We start from the raw sequence: 21,151 nt of genomic DNA, 5'->3' as shown, positions 1-21,151 counted from the left end.
CATCATGGAAGGAGGGAACAGACTCCTTCCAGCAATCCCCTGACTTCCACATGCACACACGGCACACAAATTAAAGGAAGGAACGAAAAATGAATGACAATTATTTTCTAGTAAAGAGAAAGAGAACGCCTCTCTCACAGATCTAGTCATTTTCCCTGCCCAGAATGTGAGCCCACAGAATCAAAGAAGAAAACACCTAGGGTCAGAACGTGGAGGGTGCTAAGTTGTTTAAGTACCTGAATCAGACTTTTCCATGAGAACTAAAATTCAGACTTTCATGAACTACTGTTGAGTTTCTGTCACAAAATGCTAAAACAGTTTTATAATGAATATGCACATTTCAGAATCAAATTTTTTCCAAATAGGTATCAATTATCTTTGCTTGTTTTGTTGGGTTTTATTTGCTTTGCTTTTTGAGACAGGGTTTGTTTGTATAGCCTTGTCTTTCCTGGAACTAGCTCTGTAAATCAGCCTGGCTTTAAACTCAAAAAGATCAACCTGCCTCTGCCTCCTGAATGCTGGGATTAAAGACATGGTATCAGTTATCTCAATATCCTTTCTAAATTTAGAATATCAGTTTTGCTCCTGACTCATATTAATAGATTATCTAATCTTTACATGACAACAGAAGGCTACATTTAAAAGTAACATGACTTTTTAAAAAGTTATAGTGAGAGGATAATTTCAACTCTGCTGCAAATGCACACACAGATTTTAGATTCCCTTTTGATATTTCAATCATTTCAAAACAACAGTGGCTGAAATGGCGGCATGCGCCTGTAATCACAGCCTTTAGATGCTGGAAAAGAAGAGTATTAAGTCTGAGGTCAGCCTATGCTGTACCAGGACTGTCTCAAACAAATGAAAAGGAATCCTTAATGTCACATATCATTCACCTCAAACATGAGTCACATCATTTGATGCTCAGTAAGATAAAATGAAATGTTTTTCATTTAAGAATTTTTAAATATTCACTACTTCAGATTTTTCATAACTTAGTTCTCATATGATAAGGACTGTAATCAAACTTAAAGCACAACATTCTTAGAGATCTCTAAGTATGGTAGAAATACAGAAAAGTCACCACTATTTGCAAAATCATTTGGGTTCCTTTCTGTACTGCTCAAAGCATTACATCATCTATTACAAAGGTGTTAAGTATGAAGACACCCTGCTAGGCTTTGTCAGCTCTTCTTAATCACATTGAAAAGGCTGAAATTTTCCTTTTTCATTCAAAATGGCAAAAAGTAAAACAAGAAGATAAATGAAGAGGCACATAGCATGCTACATTCCAGACTGTGGTTTTTTCCTACCTAGCTTCTAACATTTGGACCAAACTGTTCTAATGACAGGGGACTATTAGCACCGTGTAGGAATTCTAACAGCATTCTTGGCTTGTACCCAGTAAATGTTATGACAACACAAAATGTCTTCACAACCAAATACTCTCTCAAGGCAAAAATCATCCTTACTAAATTAAATAAATAAATAGATAATAAGAATCCATAAAATCTCACCAGCATGACCACCCAAACATGAACTCAACAAAGACTCAACAAACATGCCAAACTTTGCAGGGGAAAGCCCATGAAGCCTCAACCTTACACAGAGAACTACAGGCAACTGAAGCTGGAAGGAGAGGTAGCCCTCCCCAGGGAAGAACACACCAATAGTTGTTCAGTGCAAAACAGCCCTGAACATGCATACAAGTAACATTATATCAACTCAACAGGTTATATTTAAGAACGCTTATATACAGAAATACACATATATATGTAGGCTCATAACAATTGGTGACAAAATAGACCACAAATTTGAAGGAGTGTGGGGAGGAGTATATAAGAGGGCTTGAAGGGAGGAAAAAGAAAAATGTTGTGATTAAATTACAATCTCAAAAATAAGCAAATACAAGAAGAACCACAGCACTTAACTCTAACAATGAGACCTATAGGCATAAATCAGATTACTACTTTCAGATGACCATACCTTAGATGATGGTCTCACTTTAAAAAAAATAAGTCAGGCAGTGGTGGCGTAAGTTTTTAACACCAGCACTCAGGAGGCAGAGGGAGGCAGATCCCTGAGTTTGAGGCCAGCATGAAAGATACAGCAAGCAGTGAGATCCTATCTCAAAACAAAACTAGCTAATTTTTAAACTATTTTACTGGTTTAAATGAGAATGTCCCCCACAAGCTCCAGTATTTACCTTCTTGGTCCCCTGCTGGTGGTGACCTCTGAGGAAGTTTAAGAGGTGTGGCCTTGCTAGAGGAAATGTGTCCCTGAAGGAGAGCTTTGAGACACAGGTTAGCTAGTTCTCTCTCTCTGCTTCCTGCTTACAGAGCAAGATGTGAGCTCTAGGCTGTCGAATCTGCCACCTACTGCCGAACTGTTCCCCGTGCAGTGTGTGTGTGTGTGTGTGTGTGTGTGCAGTGTGTGTGCGTGCGTGTGCATGTGTGTGTGCGTGCGTGTGCATGTGTGTGTGCGTGCGTGTCACCACCAACTCTAACCCTCTGGAAGCACAGCTCAAACTCTCCTCTCCTCCACATTTCACCATAGCAACAGAAAAGTGACTAAGACACCATAATTGGCCAAATGCACAGGAAATATTAGGACATTTATATACCGTACCTACAAATTCCACAGTTCTCGCAATGATACTGTTTCTTATCTTTGTCAAACAGATGGCATATACTGCAGTAATATTCTCCAAACAGTGTGCTACAATGTTCACAATTCTGCTGGGCCTGAAAAGGACACCGTAGTTAAAAACTCAAGTAACTTTACCAAAACGATTTAAATATTCAGAATTTATATGAAAGCATGTTTATTTATAAGCTTATTTTTATGTTTTTTTTTTTTTTGTGACAGCCCTGACATGGGAATTCTAACCCATCCTGTCACACACATGAAAAACTGGAGGCTGAGAGATTTGAAATAAACTTCCCAAGGCCACAGATCCTGTGTATCAGATTAGAGTTTCAACCTAGAGTCTCTCACTTTGTTCTCTTCAGATATTATCTGCTCCACAGAGTGTTCTCCTTTGTGTTCATGTGAACAACACAAAGCCTACATGCCAACACCACTATGTGGTGTAATCACTCACTCCATTCCCTGTTTCTAATTAGTGCTTTGTCCTTGTATTCTTAGACCTAAGCACAGCGTCTGGAATATAGGAGTCAATTGCTGATTGATAACTACCAAGGTTTGAAGGTTTTTGTCCCTGAAATAATCATGTACTGGAATTTTAACCCTGACGATGGTGTTACCATGAGTTGAGTTTGGGGGAAGGGATTATTTCACCAGGACAAATTGTTAAGGTTTGTTTATAAGAGACCTGAGAGAGGCAATCATGGATCAGAAAGTGTGACTTCATCAGATAGCAACTTATTTTTATGTTTTTAAACATCTAACTCAACAATGTTACTAACTCAGAGAGTTAGAGTTAAGTCTCATTTCCAACTTTTGATTAAAGTTTTTAATCCATCACTTTAAAAAGTAAGGCAGGTGCCATAAAATCTTACATGCTGGAGTTTTTCACAGTTGATGCACTGCACTTCCTTTACTTTGAAACGATCCAGCTGGTGATCTTCATTGTTGTCATGACACAGCCGACATGTATAGAGCTTGTCACAACAAGGTGCCTAACACCCAGGGGAACAAAGGGAGCATAAGAAGACAAGTTAATTATAAAGAAAGAAAATTCCTACCTCCTTCTCTGGATCAAGGTCAAAGATTACAACCAATGGATCCATGGCTAGCTTTCATTTCTTGGCATATTTGATGTTAATAATCTTCCCCTTCAATATCTGCCTGAAAGACTCTAAATACAACTTTAAAACACAAACATTATAAAGGCAGAAATCTCTAGACAGAAAAAATCAATCCCACAACAACCGCATCTCATTCTCAACCTAAATAGTAGATAACACCTTCTCAGACATTGCCAGAAAAAAAAAATCAACATCTAAACACAAACTGTTTTAACTTCACTAATATTTACTAATCATAATGCATATACCTAATATTGCACGGAATACAATAAATTTGTTTGTTTTTAGAGAGGGTCTCTCAATGTAGCCCTGGCTGTCCTAAAACTAACTACAGGCCAGCTATGATCAGATTACCCCACCTCCTAAGTGCAAGGGTTAAAAACATACATCTCCATGCCCAGACTCACTGATTTTGAGTGTTAAAAACTGCCAATTGTCCACTGAAATCTGTTCCCTCATTAGAGCAGATTATTGAACTATTCTACAGCTGGATCCCACATAAAGATGATCAAATGCCTTACAATATGTTAAAATACAACAGAAAAAATTTGACTCTAAAATGACCAAGTGGAACAGTGGTCTTTACCCATCTGGATCACACTTGGAATTGTTACATGGAAAGAAATGTACAGAAATGTATTCTTGATTATTTAAACCTCATTATTGTTAGGTCATTTCATAAGTGTTTAACTTTTACCCCGTTATATCAAGAAATGCCAGGTTTGGGATGTAGATTATTGGTATAGTACTTTCCTGGCATTATGCAAGGTATTCATTTCAATACCTAATCCCCAGAATTCAAAAAAGAACATCTCTTTTATTTTTTTTTGGGGGGGGGGGGAGCTGAAATGACCAAAATGTATGACATTGTAGGGGGAAAAAAATGTAGCTATAAGGAAGGAAGGAAGGAAGGAAGGAAGGAAGGAAGGAAGGAGAAAAAAAAAGGAAATTCCCAGGCCAAATGTTTTTCCAGTATACTATCACTGTGCAGATGTGCACATCCTGACCATTTCCTAAGGCTGTTACTGAACACACTCCATCCTTTAAGTGCTGTAACATGTTACTGACTTCTTTTTCTCCAACATTATTCTCGACTAAATTTTAGTGATGAATATATCCACAATAATCCCTTCAAAAACCTAAATTTTCTCACTTTAGATGGCCTTGTATCCCAATCCTCCTCTGCCACGCAGTCCCATCCCTAAGTGTGAACACAACGATATCCACAAGCATTTCAGTCTCAGGCCCCTGTTAAGCTCTAAGACTCTTAAGGGTATCAAAGAACTTCTGTTTACCTGGACTATAGCTATCAATATCTCACATAAGAATTACTTGTGTTTTTAAAGTATTATAAATTGTTTCTTCTTCATGAGTCCTGACTCCTTCCACACTTTTGAGAAAATGTCTCCCATATACTCAAGCTTGAATAACCAATTATTTTCAAACAAAAAAAAAAGTTCCATGAACAAAGCAACTAATTTACTTCACAAATGCCTAAGAATCTTTACTCAAGAAAACCAAATGCTTGCTGAAAGTCTTCTATTTGTCAAATAAGTTACTAAAAGATACGGATGAGAATGAGCTAAGATTTGATAATTATTAATTTTAGCACTTCATTAATGACATTTTTAAGTGACACTGGCTCTAACTGTAGGTATACTACAGTGTACCTGATTGCAATACAAAATCCCTGCTTGATTCATACGGAGACTAGTTTTAATCATTGCTTTCCGCCATCAGTATAAATGCCAACACACTGGATACAGAATACCTACTATCCCACAAAGTAGTTTTTAGAGATTCCTGAGGACCCAGTCATCATACTCTGCAACTGCTGCTCCTGAGAAAGGACTGTACTAGCCCTGTATTTCAATTCCAAGAACAAATTCTAGCCACTAACTCTCTGCTCTTCTCAACTAACTCCATGTGTTCCCTTGCACATAGCCTAGCTGCCTCCTCCTTTCTCCAAATACCAGACAGCTAAACCCTAACACTAGTTGAACCCCACTCCTATCCACTGACATGCATCGGAAGCAGCTAACCACAGCTGAAGTAAATACCACCACACTGTCTGGTCTCCTTCTTTGTTTTTATTGTGTGACAGAGAAGAACACACTTTTGCATGCCTGCCCCCAAGCTTTTAAATTTTATTACTCTGAGATTCCTGACAATACCTTTCATGAGCTCTGTGTGAACTTTTGTTTTCTTCCCTTAAACACAGACACCATTATTAACAGAATTCATTTTTACATTAGTAGTGAAAATTGTACTAGAATTTATCACTAAACTAACGTTTTTATTTATTTTTTAAAATGTCTTCATATCTTCACTGTCAGGTGACTTCTTGTTCTTAACTTCTTGGCGTAATGATAAATAAAAATAAACTTCTTTGAATTTTCTTGGCATCTCAAATTATTCTTGCTTCACTAGACACTCAGAAAAAAAAATATTTTATTACCATCATTTCATAGTTAATGCTCTCATTCTTCTAGAGTCTAAGCCTCAAGGTCTAGCACAGTGGTTCTCAATCTTCCTAATGCTGCAACCCTTTAAAACAGTTCCTCAGGCTGTGGTGACTGACCCTGTGGCTAACATAGATAAGAATAATGGGTTAATATAAGTTAAAAGAGCTAATACGAAGCTTGAGCTAATGGGCCAATCAGTTTATAACTTATGGAGACCTCTGTGTAATTTTCTTTGGGACTTGTCTGTGGGAACTGGGCAAGACAGAAACCTCTACAAGCAGGCCCTCATTTTACAGATGGCGCCAACGTGTGGACAACTGCATCCACATAAAACCTGAGAGAGCTTGGGAAGTAATTCTAGACAGAAAAGAATAAAGAATGGTTTTTTGGTAGCAGCAATTTCTCAGGTCTGCTCTGCTTGCTAAAGGCAAGCAAGCGCTCTCATCTAAGAGAGTCTTCCTGACTCAGCTTTAGCTGTAAAGCCTTGCAGCTCTTTTAAGAAGTCCTGCCAAGAAACACTTACATAGTGGTGATGAAAAGCTGACCACATGCTTTTCAGTTTTCAGCCATAGCAGGAAAAAAGCTGTGCCCTTTTAAAATGCCAGCTTTCTGGGCCGTGCCAGGGCAAACTCTGACTCTTTCAGGCAGGCGGACTACAGAGCATTTCTGTGTGGTTTGTGAGCACACTGCTGCAGCTTGCTTGCTGGCAGGGACCTTGAAACACTCTAGAGTTGCAATAAACGTGGCTACAGATTACCTCCACCATGAAGCTAAAATCTCAGAAAGCTAAGAAATGGGCTGGATCCAGTCGTCAAAGACACGGCTTTAATCCTACTCATATTGCTTAATATATTAAAGACACATGTGGTCAGAAAAAAAGAGCTATATACAGTAAAGATAGATTCAAAGAGTTAAAAATCTAAACAGTAAACAGGTTTACTGTGTGTTAAAAATATATGATGGCTTGGGAGAGAAAAGGAAAAGGTTAAAGTCCTTAAAATAAGAAGGAAGGAAGGAAGGAAGGAAGGAAGGAAGGAAGGAAGGAAGGAAGGAAGGAAGGAAGGAAGGAAGGAAGAGAAAGAAAGAAAGAAAGAAAGAAAGAAAGAAAGAAAGAAAGAAAGAAAGAAAGAAAGAAAGAAAGGGAAGAGAGAAAGAAAGAGTAGTTGGGTGTGGTGGCACATGCCTTTAATCCCAAAGACTGGGAGGCAGAGGCAGGCAGGGCTCTGTGAGTTCAAGGTGTGATAGCACACACCTTTAATCCCCGAAGCTAGGGAGGCAGAGGCAGACAGACCTCTGTGAATTCAAGGTGTGGTGGTGGACGCCTTTAATCCCAGCACTTGGGAGGCAGAAACAAGTGGATCTCTATGAGTTCAAGGACAGCCTGGTCTACAGAGGGAGTTCCAGGACAAAGGTACACAGAGAACCTGTCTCAAAAAGTCAAAAGTAAAAATAAAAGAAATAGAGGTTAAAAATAAAGCCATGTAAAGATGAAAAGTACAGAGAGAATCTTGATACTTTATGTTATTATGCTCTCTTTGAATTGTTTGAATGCTGAGGAAGGAGCAACAGCTGCTAAAAGATATTTGCTTATAAATGCTGCTGAATTAATCCAAGATAGGCATTTTGAAATACCTTGACTTCAAAATTGAAGTCAAAAGGTATGTTACTTTGGAGAAGAGATTTTGCTTTTGTTTCCACAGGAAATGAGAGTCTGTGGATTCATTCTGAGTTAAGAAAAATCAGGTTTGATCAAGGAAGATCACCTGAGAAATCTCCTGTAGGAATAGATGGCCCAGATGTCTGAGTTCTACATCCAGAACAGATTCAAGACTGCTGCCTGAGATGATCAAGACTCACAGGATACTCTAGTCAGGACTTGATCATAATTCTAAATTTTATTTAGGTCCCCATAAGATTATCAGCGCCCCCAACCAGCAGGAAGTAGCCTGGAATACTCTGCCCACATTCCCAAAAAATGGACTATGGATATTTTCCTTTGTTTAAAAACAAAAAGAGGGGGAAGTAGTGTAGGACAATTCTATATTCTGTCAATTACGTTTTAAATAAACTCCAATTGGCCAGTAGCCAGGAAGAAAGTATAGGCAGGACAACCATACAGGATGAATGGGGGGGGGGGGGACGACAATCAGACAGGAAGTAGAGGTGGGGCAATGAGAACAGAAGGAAGCTCTTTCGGCAGTCCTCCCCAGATCACGGAAGAAGCAAGATATGACCTACCCCACTGAAAAAGGTACCGAGCCATGTGGCTAACATAGATAAAAATAATAGGTTAATATAAGTTATAAGAGCGAATACAAAGCCTGAGATATACAACCCTTGTGAGGGGGTCACTCCACTCCCCACATCTAACCCCCATGTTGAGAACTAGTGATCTAGATGCTCCTTTTACAGTTTCCCCTTTAAAACTCTGAACACCTCTTTCTTCCTCGCAACAGTCTGTCAATGACCTTGCTACTAATTTCACTATCAAAATAGTAGTAATCAAGATAAACTCACCCACAAGATCTATCAACCTTCCTGAGAATAAATATGCTTTATCTTCTAGGTAGAAACTAAGTAGAATCACTTGGGAAGTGGGAACCTCAACTGAGGATTTGCCTCCATCAGATTACCCAGTTCCAGCACCTGTGGGGCATTTTCTGGATTTATGACTGATGTATGAAGGCCCAGACCACTGCCATCACTGCCATCCCTGGGCAGGTGATCCTGTGCTATATAAGGAAGGATGCTGAGTGAGCCATGGAGTGCAAGCCAGTAGTAAGCAGCATTCCATAGCCTCAGCTTCAGCTCCTACCTCCAGGTTCCCCTAATGAACTGTCACAAGAAGTGTAAGTAATAAACCCTCTGTTCCTCTAGTAGTTTTGGGTTATGGTGCTTATTACAGAACCAAACTTCTGCACTCTACCTTGTCTTCATCTACAAAGACTCTAGTTAGTCCAGGCTTGCAGCCAAGATCGGCTTCACATTGACTACTCAAGCAAGAACAGTAGTCCTCGAATGCTCCCTTTCCCTGCTGCATTACCAAACAACCTCTTAGATCATTGCCCCAGTGTACAAAAACGTACTGTAACACATCTTCAGCAAAACAACCATGTTTGCTCTCCTTTGCAATAAAAATCCAAAACTTCTGTTATTTCCAGTATCTACTCCAATAAATCTTTATTCTGGATCATTTCATTGACATTTCTCTTGTCAAGATCAACGTTGACCTTCCCCTTGACAAACCAAAGGTCAGTTGCCACTCCTTCTCTGATTGAACAGCTGCACTCGAGCTTGCTCCTTGAAAGACCTCAGTCGGCCTCTCCTACTTAAGGAAGAGGGAGAGTGGAAAAAAGAGCAATGCATGACACTCAGGGAAAAGCAGTTAAAGTGCTTTGAAACACAACTGTGGCTGTGAAATTAGTTACTTTGCCAGGCCAGGGAAGGGCAAGATGTGAAATTCAGTCCCATATCTGACTTTGAACCTATGAAAATATTGCAGTAGAAATGCAATCAGAAGAACAGTATTCAACTGTTTACACAACATTTGGTAACTGATCAGTCTGAAAGGACTCCATCCAGTGCAATGAAACAATACTCACCAAACCGTGGCCTACAGGAAAGGGTTTAAGTTGTGCTACAGATCTAAGTGTATCATTTAATTCTAGCTTTCAAGGTCAGTGACCAGCAGGGCTGACTGGTAAATGGGGAAAAAAAACTAATGACTTACATTGGTAATTAATATTTACTACTCATTTCTGGGGATGCACCTCCTAAACACATGTACACTCTAGTATGCAATCATCATATTATTAATAAAAGAGGGGCTTTCCCCACGGCAGTGGAGATTGAACCTATAGACTCTCTGGTGAGGTTAGTAGTATACACACACACACACACACACACACACTCACCTCCCCCAACCTTTTTTCTCTTCCTTCCTGGCAGTAGCACCCCCAGGCTGGCATTCCCACTGCCTCCGCTTCACACATAGCTGGAAGTGCACCTCTGATAGAACTACAGGCCTTCACCTCTAACACCAGCCATGGAAAAAAGGAACTTCTGGCCAGGCGGTGGTGGCGCACTCCTTTAATCCCAGCACTCAGGAGGCAGAGGCAGGCGGATCTCTCTGAGTTCAGCCTGGTCTACGGCGCTAATTCCTCCAGGACAGCTAGGACTGTTACACAGAGAAACCCTGTCTCATAAAACCAAAAAAGAAAAAAAGAGGGGGGTTTCAGAAATTGCCATTTTATATGCGAGCCATTTAAAAAGCAGCTTGCTCAAAATTACAGAGTAAATCTGGGGCAGAACAAAGGTGGGGCGAAGCTATAGAATTCCAGCAATCAAGCTTTTTCTCGGTGGGAGATTTCTGAAGCCCTAACTGAACCAAGGCCTCCAGCATTTTAAGCACAAGGTCTACCGTTGAGCTACTCCCCCAGCTCAAATACCAGGCTTTCTCAACAAAATAGTCCCACTGCTTCCTTAAAAATAAAAAAACAAAAAAGTCAGGAAACTTAACTGTGTGAGGGCCATTTTTAAAAACTCTAAATGGCTAGGTTTCTTCTTCTTCTTTTTTTTTTTTTTTTTTTTTTTTTTTTTTTTGTTTTTTGGTTTTTCAAGGCAGGGTTTCTCTGCAGCTTTTTTTTAGAGCCTGTCCTGGAACTAGCTCTTGTAGACCAGGATGGCCTCGAACTCACAGAGATCCGCCTGCCTCTGCCTCCCGAGTGCTGGGATTAAAGGCGTGCGCCACCACCGCCCGGCTATGGCTAGGTTTCTTAAGCAGCAAAAATAATCGCATAAACGTCCTAGGCACTTCCCTGAAAGCCAATGTAATGGCAATCTCACACTGTTTCTCATGTCACACGTCTCTATTTGCTCCTTGACAGGTCTGGGCAGCCTCCTAGACAACAAAGCGAAGCTGACAGGCCAGCCCCTGAGCTTGCTGCACGAACAGAAGTTATGTTCTGATTTTCCCTTTGCTTCGCCTCCATCGGTCACAGTCCTCCACAGCCGACGGAGGTCCTGGAGCAACGCTCAGGACAGGCCTGCCGCTACCTCCTCCTGCTGTCAACCGCAAATGACGACTCAAGCCGTCGCGTAAGGGACTCCGTGCGAGGCCCGGCTCTCTACAAACAAGAACTCGGCTTGCAAAGTCCAAACTCTGAGATCGAGTCCAGGGCTCGTGCTCACCCTGCCCAAAAAGCCTTCCCTGCAAGGGGAACCCATCCCAGATACAGAAGGCATCTCAACAAGCCGATCAGTCTGAAACTTACGGCCAAGCCTAACCGCCCGGCCCAACCCGCCCCCGCCTAACCCGGCACCCCCTCAGGAAGCGCCCTTTAAAGTCGTCACCTCGGGCGGCGGTGGCGCACGCCTTTAATCCCAGCACTCGGGAGGCAGAGGCAGGCGGATCTCTGTGAGTTCGAGACCAGCCTGGTCTACAAGAGCTAGTTCCAGGACAGGCTCCAAAGCTACAAAGAAACCCTGTCTCGAAAAACAAAAAAAAAAAACAAAAAATAATAATAATAATAATAATAATAATAATAAAAATAAAGGCGTCACCTTAAGGAGACAGCCCCGGTCGTAGTGCTCGCAGCCCCGCCGCCCTCGCTCCAGGCTGCGGACGCCATCTTCCCGCGCCGTCGCCGCCATCTCCTCCACCTCCCCTTCTCGATCCACAGCACCTCGGAGCAGCAGAGCCGGCCTGACACGCCTCCTCCTCGCAGCGGCGGCCACCGCAGGCGAGATAGCGGCTGCTCGCGTGATCCGGGGCAGCCGGATTTCCGGTTTCTGCTCGAGGGGGCGGAAGCGAAGGGAGGCGCTAGCTCCGTCGCCGACGTTAGTCGCTGTCTTCGCTGCTAACGGTAATAACGCATAGGTTGGCTCTCCTTTCGCCCTCGCATCGCTGCCGGCCCGGAGCTCCGGGCGAAGGGGGCCGCCGCGACGCCGGGTGGGGCCCCGCTTGCAGGCCGCCCTCGGCCGCCCGGCGCCTTCGAGGAGAGGCCCCTCCCTCGGCCGGGCTCGCGGCCGCCTCCAGCAGGGGGCGGAGCTCGGTGGCTGCGCGACGGGCACCCCCTCGTGCTGGCGGCTGCCGACGTTCCCTTCCCGTTTCCCTGTGCTGATCGCCCCCTAAGACGTGAGGAGAAAAAGTGGGCAAACGGAGGCACGCCGTGAGCTGCCCCAGTGGAACTCACAGATGGATGGGGGAAGAACCACTGTGTTAAATGAGATCACAGTTTGGAGGGACCCTTGAAGGATAACCGTGTGTAGTTTCCCTGGGGAAGGGGACCCTCGAGCCGAAAGGGGAATTGCAAACAGTGTCCCACGAGTTAGGGTGCACAGAGCCGTGGCAGGGAAAATCGGGTCCGTAAGAACACAGGACAAATAACGAAATCTACAAAGTTGAAATCTTAGACCTCAAGGTGCATAACTAAATGACCATCCTTATTTTAAAAAAAAAAAAAAAGTACCGACACTTTAGAAAAGTTTACCAGCGAAACTTCTTTTTTGGGGGGGTGGGGAGTTACCTTTGGCTTTCAACCTAAAGTCACTAACTCATTTTAATTCTCTTACAGTTTCGTTATGAGTTGCTAAAATCATGGTGAAATGTTGCTCGGCCATTGGATGTGCTTCTCGCTGTTTGCCACATTCCAAGTTAAAAGGACTGACGTTTCATGTGTAAGACTTGGCTGTTACTGAAATGAGCGATTCTACCTGAGTCTGCAGTCTCAAGCTCAGTTCCCCAGACCTTCCAAAGTAGCCTGGTTAAACGTGAAGTGGCGGTGGCTCCTTCACACCTTTATAATGTGCAGGTTATAATGTGCCAAGGAATCAAAGACGAGAGTAACACCACCACCAAGAATAAAATCCCCCCACACAAATCGTCAGACTCACCTTTGCTAATGTTGTTTGCATTTTAACTGTTAGGCTCCCTGTTCTTTACATGTCCTTTACAGTCTAAATGGGGGGCCTTTGTTAAAATACACCTCCCTTCTATTTAGAAACAGACGAGGCTTAAGTTGTTCACTATAAATTACAAGTTCAGACTAAAGATGGTTTAGCCTCATTGCAGATAAAGCATGGGGATTCTAATTTAGTGTTCTGGCCATTTTTGTGACACCCATGGGAATATCTAATATAAACGTGCTAAGGATTTTGCAGCTTTTGTGTGAAGCGCTTGACTATTAGGAAAGATCCAGTTATTTTACTCGACATGGAAATAAAAAGTGAATATGTCTACACTACCTTATCCAAGAAATTGTACTGGTTTGGAAATATTGAGAATTATGATTACTGACGCCCATATCTCCCAAGACAGTTCTGTCTTGAGAATTCTAGACCCCGCAGCTATTCTCCGCCCATTTCATAAAGCATTTGTAGACCTGCTATGTATTAGCTGCTATTCCGAGTAATTTTTGGATAATGTCAGAAGTGAAAGTGCAGGGTAAATTCTGGATGTCACCTCAGGGAGGGAGAGGCCAATGGTATACATCTGTAGATAAGGGAAAACCGTGGATTGCAGATCTTGCCACAAGGTGCTGAAGGTCCATCGAAAAGTCCATATGGTGTGATAAAACGTTAAATAGAAGTCATATGTCTGAAGAAGAGTCGGCAGAAAAGTCTGGATATTAAAACTGAGTTGTGAGACCAGCAGGACACCTTAGTGGATAAAGGCAGTTGTCACCAACCTAGTGACCTAAGTTCAACACCCAGGACCAACATTATAGGAAGAGAGAAGAAACTCCCACAAATTGCTCTCTAATCTATACTGTGCATACCTTGGGATGCGTGTGCACACACGTGCATGTAAATAAAATTGTAATTTTTAAAAATTAATTTGTTACATAAGCAAGAATCATGATTTCCTAAATGTTTCAGTTCAAATATATATCAATAGTGTTTCATTTTAATTTTTTTATTTTTTTTCTAGATTCCCCACAGATGAAAACATCAAGCGAAAATGGGTGTTGGCAATGAAAAGACTAGATGTGAATGCTGCAGGCATCTGGGAGCCAAAGAAAGGAGCCGTGCTGTGCTCCAGGCACTTCAAGAAGACAGACTTTGACAGAAGCACGCCCAGCACTAGACTGAAGCCGGGAGTCGTCCCTTCTGTCTTCGAATCCCCAGATCACTTGCAGGTTTGTTTGCAAACTACTGCTCGCTCTGAGTGCTCACTTCCTGTGACGGTTCTCAAGACACTTCAGCACTCGTGGTCTGTCGGTGTGGCTTTGTTCATCTGTAGTGCATTCTGGGAGTTCCAGGGACTGTAGCTTCAGCTTTTCGTGATGCTTGGCAGATGATATAGCCGGCAGCCACCCATAAACACTGGTACATGGCTAGGGTTCAGATAAGTGGACTGATGGAAAGAATTGTCTTAACTCAGTACCAGCTTCTTAAAAACAGAGAAGGTTGAACTGAGGTTTCAGATTGACTGTACTTAAGAACTCGGAGCATTGGGGGGGAGGGGGGACATGTGCTTTAGTCCCAGCCCTCATGAGGCAGAGGCAGAAGCATCTCTGTGAGTCCGAGGCCCTCTTGGGCTACAGAGTAAGTTCCAGAACAGCCAGGGCTACACAGAGAAACCCTGCCTCAAAAAACCAAAACAAAAAAAGAAAAAGAAAACTCAAGAGCAAACTGCAAATTAGACCAAAGGGTGGTTCCAAGGAAGTCACAGATACAAAATTTAAAACTTAAATATGAACAAAAGTCAAAACAGCAGAAAAAAGGATAAGTGAAAAAGACAGAGATGAGGTTACGGGAGAAAAGCAGAGGGCTGAGTAGCGAACCTAGTTGAATTCTATATTCCACTAACAGTGCTGTGAGTTGCTCACTTTGCCTTGATGGCTGTCTTTTCTTCAAGAAGAGACAGGGACCGTGATTATGTCTGTACCTCACTTCCTCGGGTCCTGTCTTCTTTTCCTCAGCTGGTGGGGAGTGTCCTCTTTCATTCTCACTCTTCGTTTTTAGGGAAATTTTATGTTAACAGATGAACCCTAGAGGTGCCTTAGGGATGCTCTTTAAAAGTAAACAGAATTAAACACACTGACTTCCTTCCAGAATAGTCTCTGTGAGCAGTACAGTGTTTCACTACGTACTTCTTTTCACTTTGAAAGTCAGGAAGGAATCAAACTGTAAGAACAGATAGAGTATCACAATGGTTTTCATTAACTGTTCCTAACAGGAGAAGAGAGGAAGACTTCATTGTAGGAAAAACTTCATTCTCAAAACCCTTCCAGTCACTAACCACGGTCACCAGCTTGTCGGTGCTTCATGCACTGAAGAATTCCAATCCCAGTTCATTTTTGTAAGTAAAATTTTTTGCTGAACTAATTGCTGAGTTAATTGTTTTAAGGTGAATATGGTCTCTCTACTCGGATCAAATATGTCAGAGTCATTGCAAAACACAGATTGTAGACTTGTTGGGGAGGGGTCTTTAATATGTGATGTTTCCAAACACGCTTGCTTCCCAGGATCATTGTGGTCAGAATGTATGCAGAAGCAGTACAGAAGCAGTTACTCTGCTGGGTACTGATTTTGAAGAATGCCTTTACAAGGATGAGTCTGCGATAAAATAACTCCTCCCTTTAAGTAGTCTGTTTTCTTCATGGAAATTTGTAATTAATAATAGCTCTATCTTTAGGTCTCGTGGAAAAAGTCACAGAACACAGAGTATTCAGGCTCGTATGTACTTATTCACATTTTATGTACTTACTCACAGACTGCTTGTTCATATAAATGCTGGGCATTAAATACATACTGTCTTGTACAGCTTTACAATTTTACAATCAGATACTGTCAGTCTGCTTTCTTTGTTATTTATCAAAGTTGTTTTGGCTATTATCGATTCTTTAACATTTTTATATGAATTTAAAATCAACTTGGTAAAATTTTACCAAAACCATGCTGGAATTTTCACTGCTCTGCTGCCGCCTCTGTAGATCCCGTGGAGAGAAGCAAGAGATGGGGATCTTAAGAGTCTTTCGGCACTGGAACCTCAGTGCCCCCTTTGTTCGGCCTTTACCTTCTCAGCATTGCTTCAGAGCGCTCAGCACACAGGTGTTTTGCTTTGGCAGATCTGATCCTTGGTATTTTCTGTTTGCTTGCTGCTCTAAATGCCACTGTTGTGTTTGCTCCTAAAAGATGGAAATATAGTTTATGTTGATCTTATATTTGACAAATGTGCTGAACTCAAATATTAAGTACAATACAGTTTAATAGTTTAAGGCCATCAGATGTTCTGCATAGATCATCATGTTTTCTATAATTAAGGCAGTTTTAATTCTTCCTTCGTCCTATAAATGTGCTTGTTGCTTTTCCTTGCTTTGCTGAATTGCTTGAGACTCCAAGACTGTGATGAGAAATGTTGAGAGCCAGTTTTCAGGCAATCCCATCTCCTAACATGATTTTTCTTGTTTAAGTTAATTTGGTAAGTTATGTCAGCTGACTTCTCAAGAGCTTAACTAACCTTTTACCCCAGGATGACCCTTACTCCATAATGTATCATTGTTTTTATGTATTTTGTGTACAACTTGGGAGTTTTTTAGTATAATCTTTCCTTGAGTGTTTAAGAGGGATATTTAGTGCATAGGGCTCCCCCCCTCCTCTTCTCTAATGTTTCGTCTGAATTCAAGATCAAATTAATACTGACCTTTCAAAACAGTAAGAAAACTGGAAAAAGTGTTTTGTAGAATGATAATTTTTTTTATAAATATTTGATAGATTTGTCTAGTGAAGCACTGTGGACTTAGGGGTTGTTGTTGTTGTTTGCTTGTTGAAGGAAACACTAGCTTCTGTCTTCCAAGGTTTTGTCATTTCATCAGAGCTGCAGCACTTACTAGGGTAAGGTATTTACTAATGCAGCTGCAGCACTTACTAGGGTAAGGTATTTACTAATGCAGCTGCAGCACTTACTAGGGTAAGGTATTTACTAATGCAGCTGCAGCACTTACTAGGGTAAGGTATTTACTAATGCAGCTGCAGCACTTTCTAGGGTAAGGTATTTACTAATGCCTCCTTATTGGTCCTTTTGTTGACTCTAGGAGACTCCAGAGTTCTCTCACTCCTGATATTCTGTCTTCTACATTTCTGATTAACCTGCCTGAAGGTTTAACTATTTTCATCTTCTTGTCATAGAACTCAACTTTTGTTCATTTTTTTATACTTCCCTAATTTCTGTTCGTCTGTTATTATATTTTTTCTACTTATTTCAAAATGTAAAATGTGTTGCCTTTTTCTAGTAAGGTGAAAGCTGCTGTCATCGTTAAGATTTGTGTCTTTCTAATCTAGGCAATCAATGCTAATGTTTTCGTTACCTTTCATGTGTTCAGTTTCCGTTTCAGTTGACTGTTAGACCATGGGTGATTTAGAAGTTTACTATCTGGGGCAGGGGAGACAGCCCAGTGATTATAAATGCCAACTTCAAGGCAGACACAGGATTCCCAAAGCCAGCTGGCTAGCAAGATCAGTTTGCTCGGGATTTGATTCAGATTCCTTACATCAGTGAATAGAGACTAGCAAAGAGGATGTCTGGACATCAACCTCAGGCTTCCACATGCACACACATAAAAATAGAAGGAAAAAAATAGCTTCCTTGGTTTCCCTGATGTTTGCTTAATCTTCTCACTCATATGCCAAGCTCTGCGTGAGTTTCTCATCTTTGCACTGGGGCATACAAATTCTTCCAAGGCTAAGCTGGAGCGACTGCAGCCCTCACCTCTGTTTTTCATCTTAGTGGAGTACCTGTTATCCTCAAATATGTTTTATGTCTTTGTACCACACATTGGTTCGTGTGCTATCAGTCTAGTCTTTTACTTTATCTTGGCTAGACACAAAACTCCTCTTGAGTAATTTTAATATTAAATAACTTTACAAAATTAGTTTATAGTATCTTTCTACGTCAGTGTTATTTTCCTTGTTTACAAATGAACATGTAAAAGTGTGTTGCCATATATTTAAGCATAGCCAAAATAAATATTGATGGAATTGATCCCCAGCACTGCAAAAAATGGGCATTGGGGAATGCATGCAATCCTTAGATGGAGGTAAGAGAATCAGAAGTTCAAAGTAATCCTCCACTATATGGCAAGTTCAAATTCAAGGCCAGCCTTGGATACATGAAACCCTGTGTAAAAAGATAAATAAGCAAAAATTACTCATTCATTTGATAAATACAAGCTGTTTATCATTGCCGTGCTTAAGGAATGAAAGCGGTATAGATTTTGCAAGTGCTATGGCAGCCAGTGCAGTTTCATCCAGTGCTCATCTTAGCAGGCAGGAAGCCCCAAATGAGGAGTGATTGTCATCGTCAGTGATCCATGTTCCTCGTATATGCTGAGCCTCAGAAGGAAGAGAGGCTAGGCACCCTAATACTGCTTCCACTCCCCGTCCACTTCCTGTCTTCTTTAAACCTAATAGTCTCCTCTAAGTTTCATAAATGAAGAACTAGCTAAAACTTAGTGCTAAACTTATGTCTAACCACTTGTCTTTCCTATTTAAAAACCTGGTGTTTATATTTTAGGAACATAGCTACAGTGTAATGGACAGTCCAAAGAAGCTTAAGCATAAATTAGATCATGTGATCATCGAGCTAGAGAATACCAAGGAAAGTCTGCAGAATGTTTTGAACCGAGAAAAACACTTTCAAAAATCACTGAGAAAGACAATCAGAGAACTTAAGGACGAATGTCTGATCAGCCAAGAAACAGCCAACAGACTGGATGCTTTCTGTTGGGAGTGTTGTGAAAGTACGGAATGAGATTGGATTTGTGAAGCAATTTTTTATATGTTCCATCTACATTTGACATTGATGATGCTTCTTAGAAGACCTCACACACCATCTCTAAATCCTATCTGTAGTCACTGACAGCACTTTGGATACCAGGCAGCATTATGCATTATTCCTGCTAACCAAAAACTTAACGAAGATGTACAGAAATGTGTTGTAGTTAGGCTTTTGTGTGACTTGTGACAATTACGTTTTTACAGACATAAAATAGTGCTGGGTCACTATTGTAAGATGGCTAAATCTCAAAAAAGTAAGGAAGTACATCAAGTTGGCCACGTTAGTTATAGCAGTTGGAACATCCAAATTTTAGCTTTGACTACATATGTGTATATCCTTTATAGTAAATTGTGATTTTAATTTTAAATATTTTACTATAAAGCAGACATTGTTTACAACACACATTTATCTTGCATCCAACCCAAGGTGCTTTAGTAATTAATCATAGATTATTTTTTTAATAAGGCACTCCATAGCACTGACCCTGAGAATAGCCCATGGAAAAGATTTATTGGCTTTTAAGAGTCAATTAGCTGAGACTCCTGACAGGATGTCAGTACAGTGCATCATTCCTCCTCACAAGGACTAGTAAGACTAGCTTCAGACACCAAAGAATGAAAGCACACGTTTGACTTCGGGTGAGCGGGTGTTGCTTCACGAGAACATGACTCCCGGCTCTTCGGTCACCTCTTCCATACACAGTGCGGCCACCAGCTGAAGATTTGCAAGGCTGTCTTGTGGTTTTAAGAAGTGAGAGTGCTGACACTTTTAAAACTGTAGCGCGTAAGGAAAGCTATTGCAAATGTGCGGATCTTGCAGTGGAAATAGAAACGGAACTGATGACTGTCCGGTGGCAGTAATTACTCAGAAATGACATGCCGAAGCGCTGTTTGGAGACTCCTTACCAAGTATATAGAAGAGTCCTGGCTGTTTACTGATTGAGCCCAATGTTAAGAATATTGCTTCTCCCCTGATTTCTTACTAAAAAACCTAAAATTAAGAATCTTACATACTGTACATTAAAATAAAAAGTATTAGCCAAAGTCCCACCCTGTATTAAGCACAAGTCTGAATCTTATCCGGAGATCTGTGCATAGTCAGAGTGTGCAACAGTTGCGTCATTGTGTTAGCAAATCATGTCCAGTTTTTGTATATTTGTTCTCTGTAACTTTGTTTCATAGTAGTACCATAAGGATATGGTCAGATAAAGATTTTTGTATTTAAGATATTGTATTTTCATGTAGGACTTTAGCTCTAAAGAGATTTTTTTCCCCACACTTGAGAGATAATTATTGTGCTAAGATTGAAATTACTGAGGTTCTTATGTTACCCTCATTTTTTATTGTCTTCCTGTTATTTATTTTTCCTGTTTAATTTTTTAAGTCACATCAGGTACTCTAACGAGAAATATGGGTAGAATCTAAATCCTCAGCCTGTTTGTGAGCATGTATGTGTAAGTTGGTGACTGGGGGCTGGCGAAGGGAAAAGCGCAGTGGTGTTGCAGACTTCCCCTCCCCAGGCTGCCGGCCGGCCGGCCATACAGCAAGCCCAGAAGACTGAAGAGGGAAGCTCCAGGCTCGGCCCTATTTCATTGCACAGTCACTTTGCCTGCTTGTGCTGCGGTGAAGTCAATCTCTGTCCTCTCTTTCACTAGGCCTAGATCACTGAGACTTCGGTGAGTGGGGGAAATACCGCAGAGCTTCCCATTTGCTCTTTACTCGTGGACAAATAGTTACCAGTGGAAACCAGACTTGAAATAACGGATCCCTACCAGCTGGCACTTTAACCTCCATCCCTACCTCAGTCCTCCGCCCAGAGATTGCAGCCTAGGTCTTCCAGGGAAGAACTGCCGAGTATAAAGAAAAGGCGAATCACAACCTACCCGGAAGTTCCCAGGCAGCCAAAGCTGACCTAAGGGCTCTAGTTTCTAAACATGGATTGGCCTCTAGACCCTGAAATACACTTGGTTTCCAAAGAAGGTATGAAGGATTGATGGTGGCATTTTCTCCATATCAAGTTTGGATTTCTGAAAATAGACCGTTTGCTAAAGGTACCTGTATATATCTTTAATTTGAAAAAGGGTGAAACTGTATTAATTATATACTTAGTTTTTAAAATAAAATTCGGACAGATAA

The 21,151-nt window shown here is 41.3% G+C and overlaps 2 protein-coding genes across 5 annotated transcripts in view; one reads left to right on the top strand and one right to left on the bottom strand.

Moving 5' to 3' along the window:
• Rchy1 (ring finger and CHY zinc finger domain containing 1) overlaps positions 1-12,231 on the bottom strand; it is a 20,814-nt gene extending 8,583 nt beyond the window's left edge. Inside the window, exons 1-3 of one of the 2 annotated variants that reach the window (XM_038327622.2) lie at positions 11,798-12,231; positions 3,522-3,641; positions 2,629-2,744 (exon numbers count right to left, since the gene is read on the bottom strand). In XM_038327622.2, coding sequence (XP_038183550.1) covers positions 2,629-2,744; positions 3,522-3,641; positions 11,798-11,887 — 326 coding nt within the window. In that variant the 5' untranslated portion in view covers positions 11,888-12,231. The remainder of the gene's footprint in view (positions 1-2,628; positions 2,745-3,521; positions 3,642-11,797) is intronic. The other variant, XM_038327631.2, reaches the window with a different exon arrangement.
• Positions 12,025-21,151, top strand: Thap6 (THAP domain containing 6). Of its 3 annotated transcripts, none has more exons than XM_038327592.1 (5): positions 12,025-12,099; positions 12,811-12,913; positions 14,166-14,373; positions 15,417-15,539; positions 18,753-21,151. In XM_038327592.1, exons 2-5 carry the CDS (start codon positions 12,834-12,836, stop codon positions 18,987-18,989), a joined length of 648 nt encoding a protein of 215 aa, XP_038183520.1. In that variant the 5' UTR covers positions 12,025-12,099; positions 12,811-12,833; the 3' UTR covers positions 18,990-21,151. The 3 variants fall into 3 exon arrangements, with proteins under 3 accessions (XP_038183520.1, XP_038183537.1, XP_038183529.1); XM_038327609.1 differs by lacking the exon at positions 12,025-12,099 and adding an exon at positions 12,305-12,371; XM_038327601.1 differs by lacking the exon at positions 12,025-12,099 and adding an exon at positions 12,474-12,497.

The sequence above is a fragment of the Arvicola amphibius genome, chromosome 1, assembly GCF_903992535.2.
Source record: "Arvicola amphibius chromosome 1, mArvAmp1.2, whole genome shotgun sequence".
Classification (NCBI taxonomy): Eukaryota; Metazoa; Chordata; class Mammalia; order Rodentia; family Cricetidae; genus Arvicola; species Arvicola amphibius.
The sequence above is the reverse complement of the archived record's forward strand: the minus strand, read 5'-3'. Positions and strand labels throughout refer to the sequence as shown.

Excerpts from the sequence above, each read along its gene's own strand:
- Thap6 (XM_038327592.1), top strand. The coding sequence starts at position 12,834 with ATGGTGAAATGTTGCTCGGCCATTGGATGTGCTTCTCGCTGTTTGCCA. Across the intron at positions 12,914-14,165 it reads AAAGGACTGACGTTTCATGT|ATTCCCCACAGATGAAAACA; the intron begins GTAAGACTTGGC and ends TTTTTTTTCTAG. Across the intron at positions 14,374-15,416 it reads AATCCCCAGATCACTTGCAG|GAGAAGAGAGGAAGACTTCA; the intron begins GTTTGTTTGCAA and ends TGTTCCTAACAG.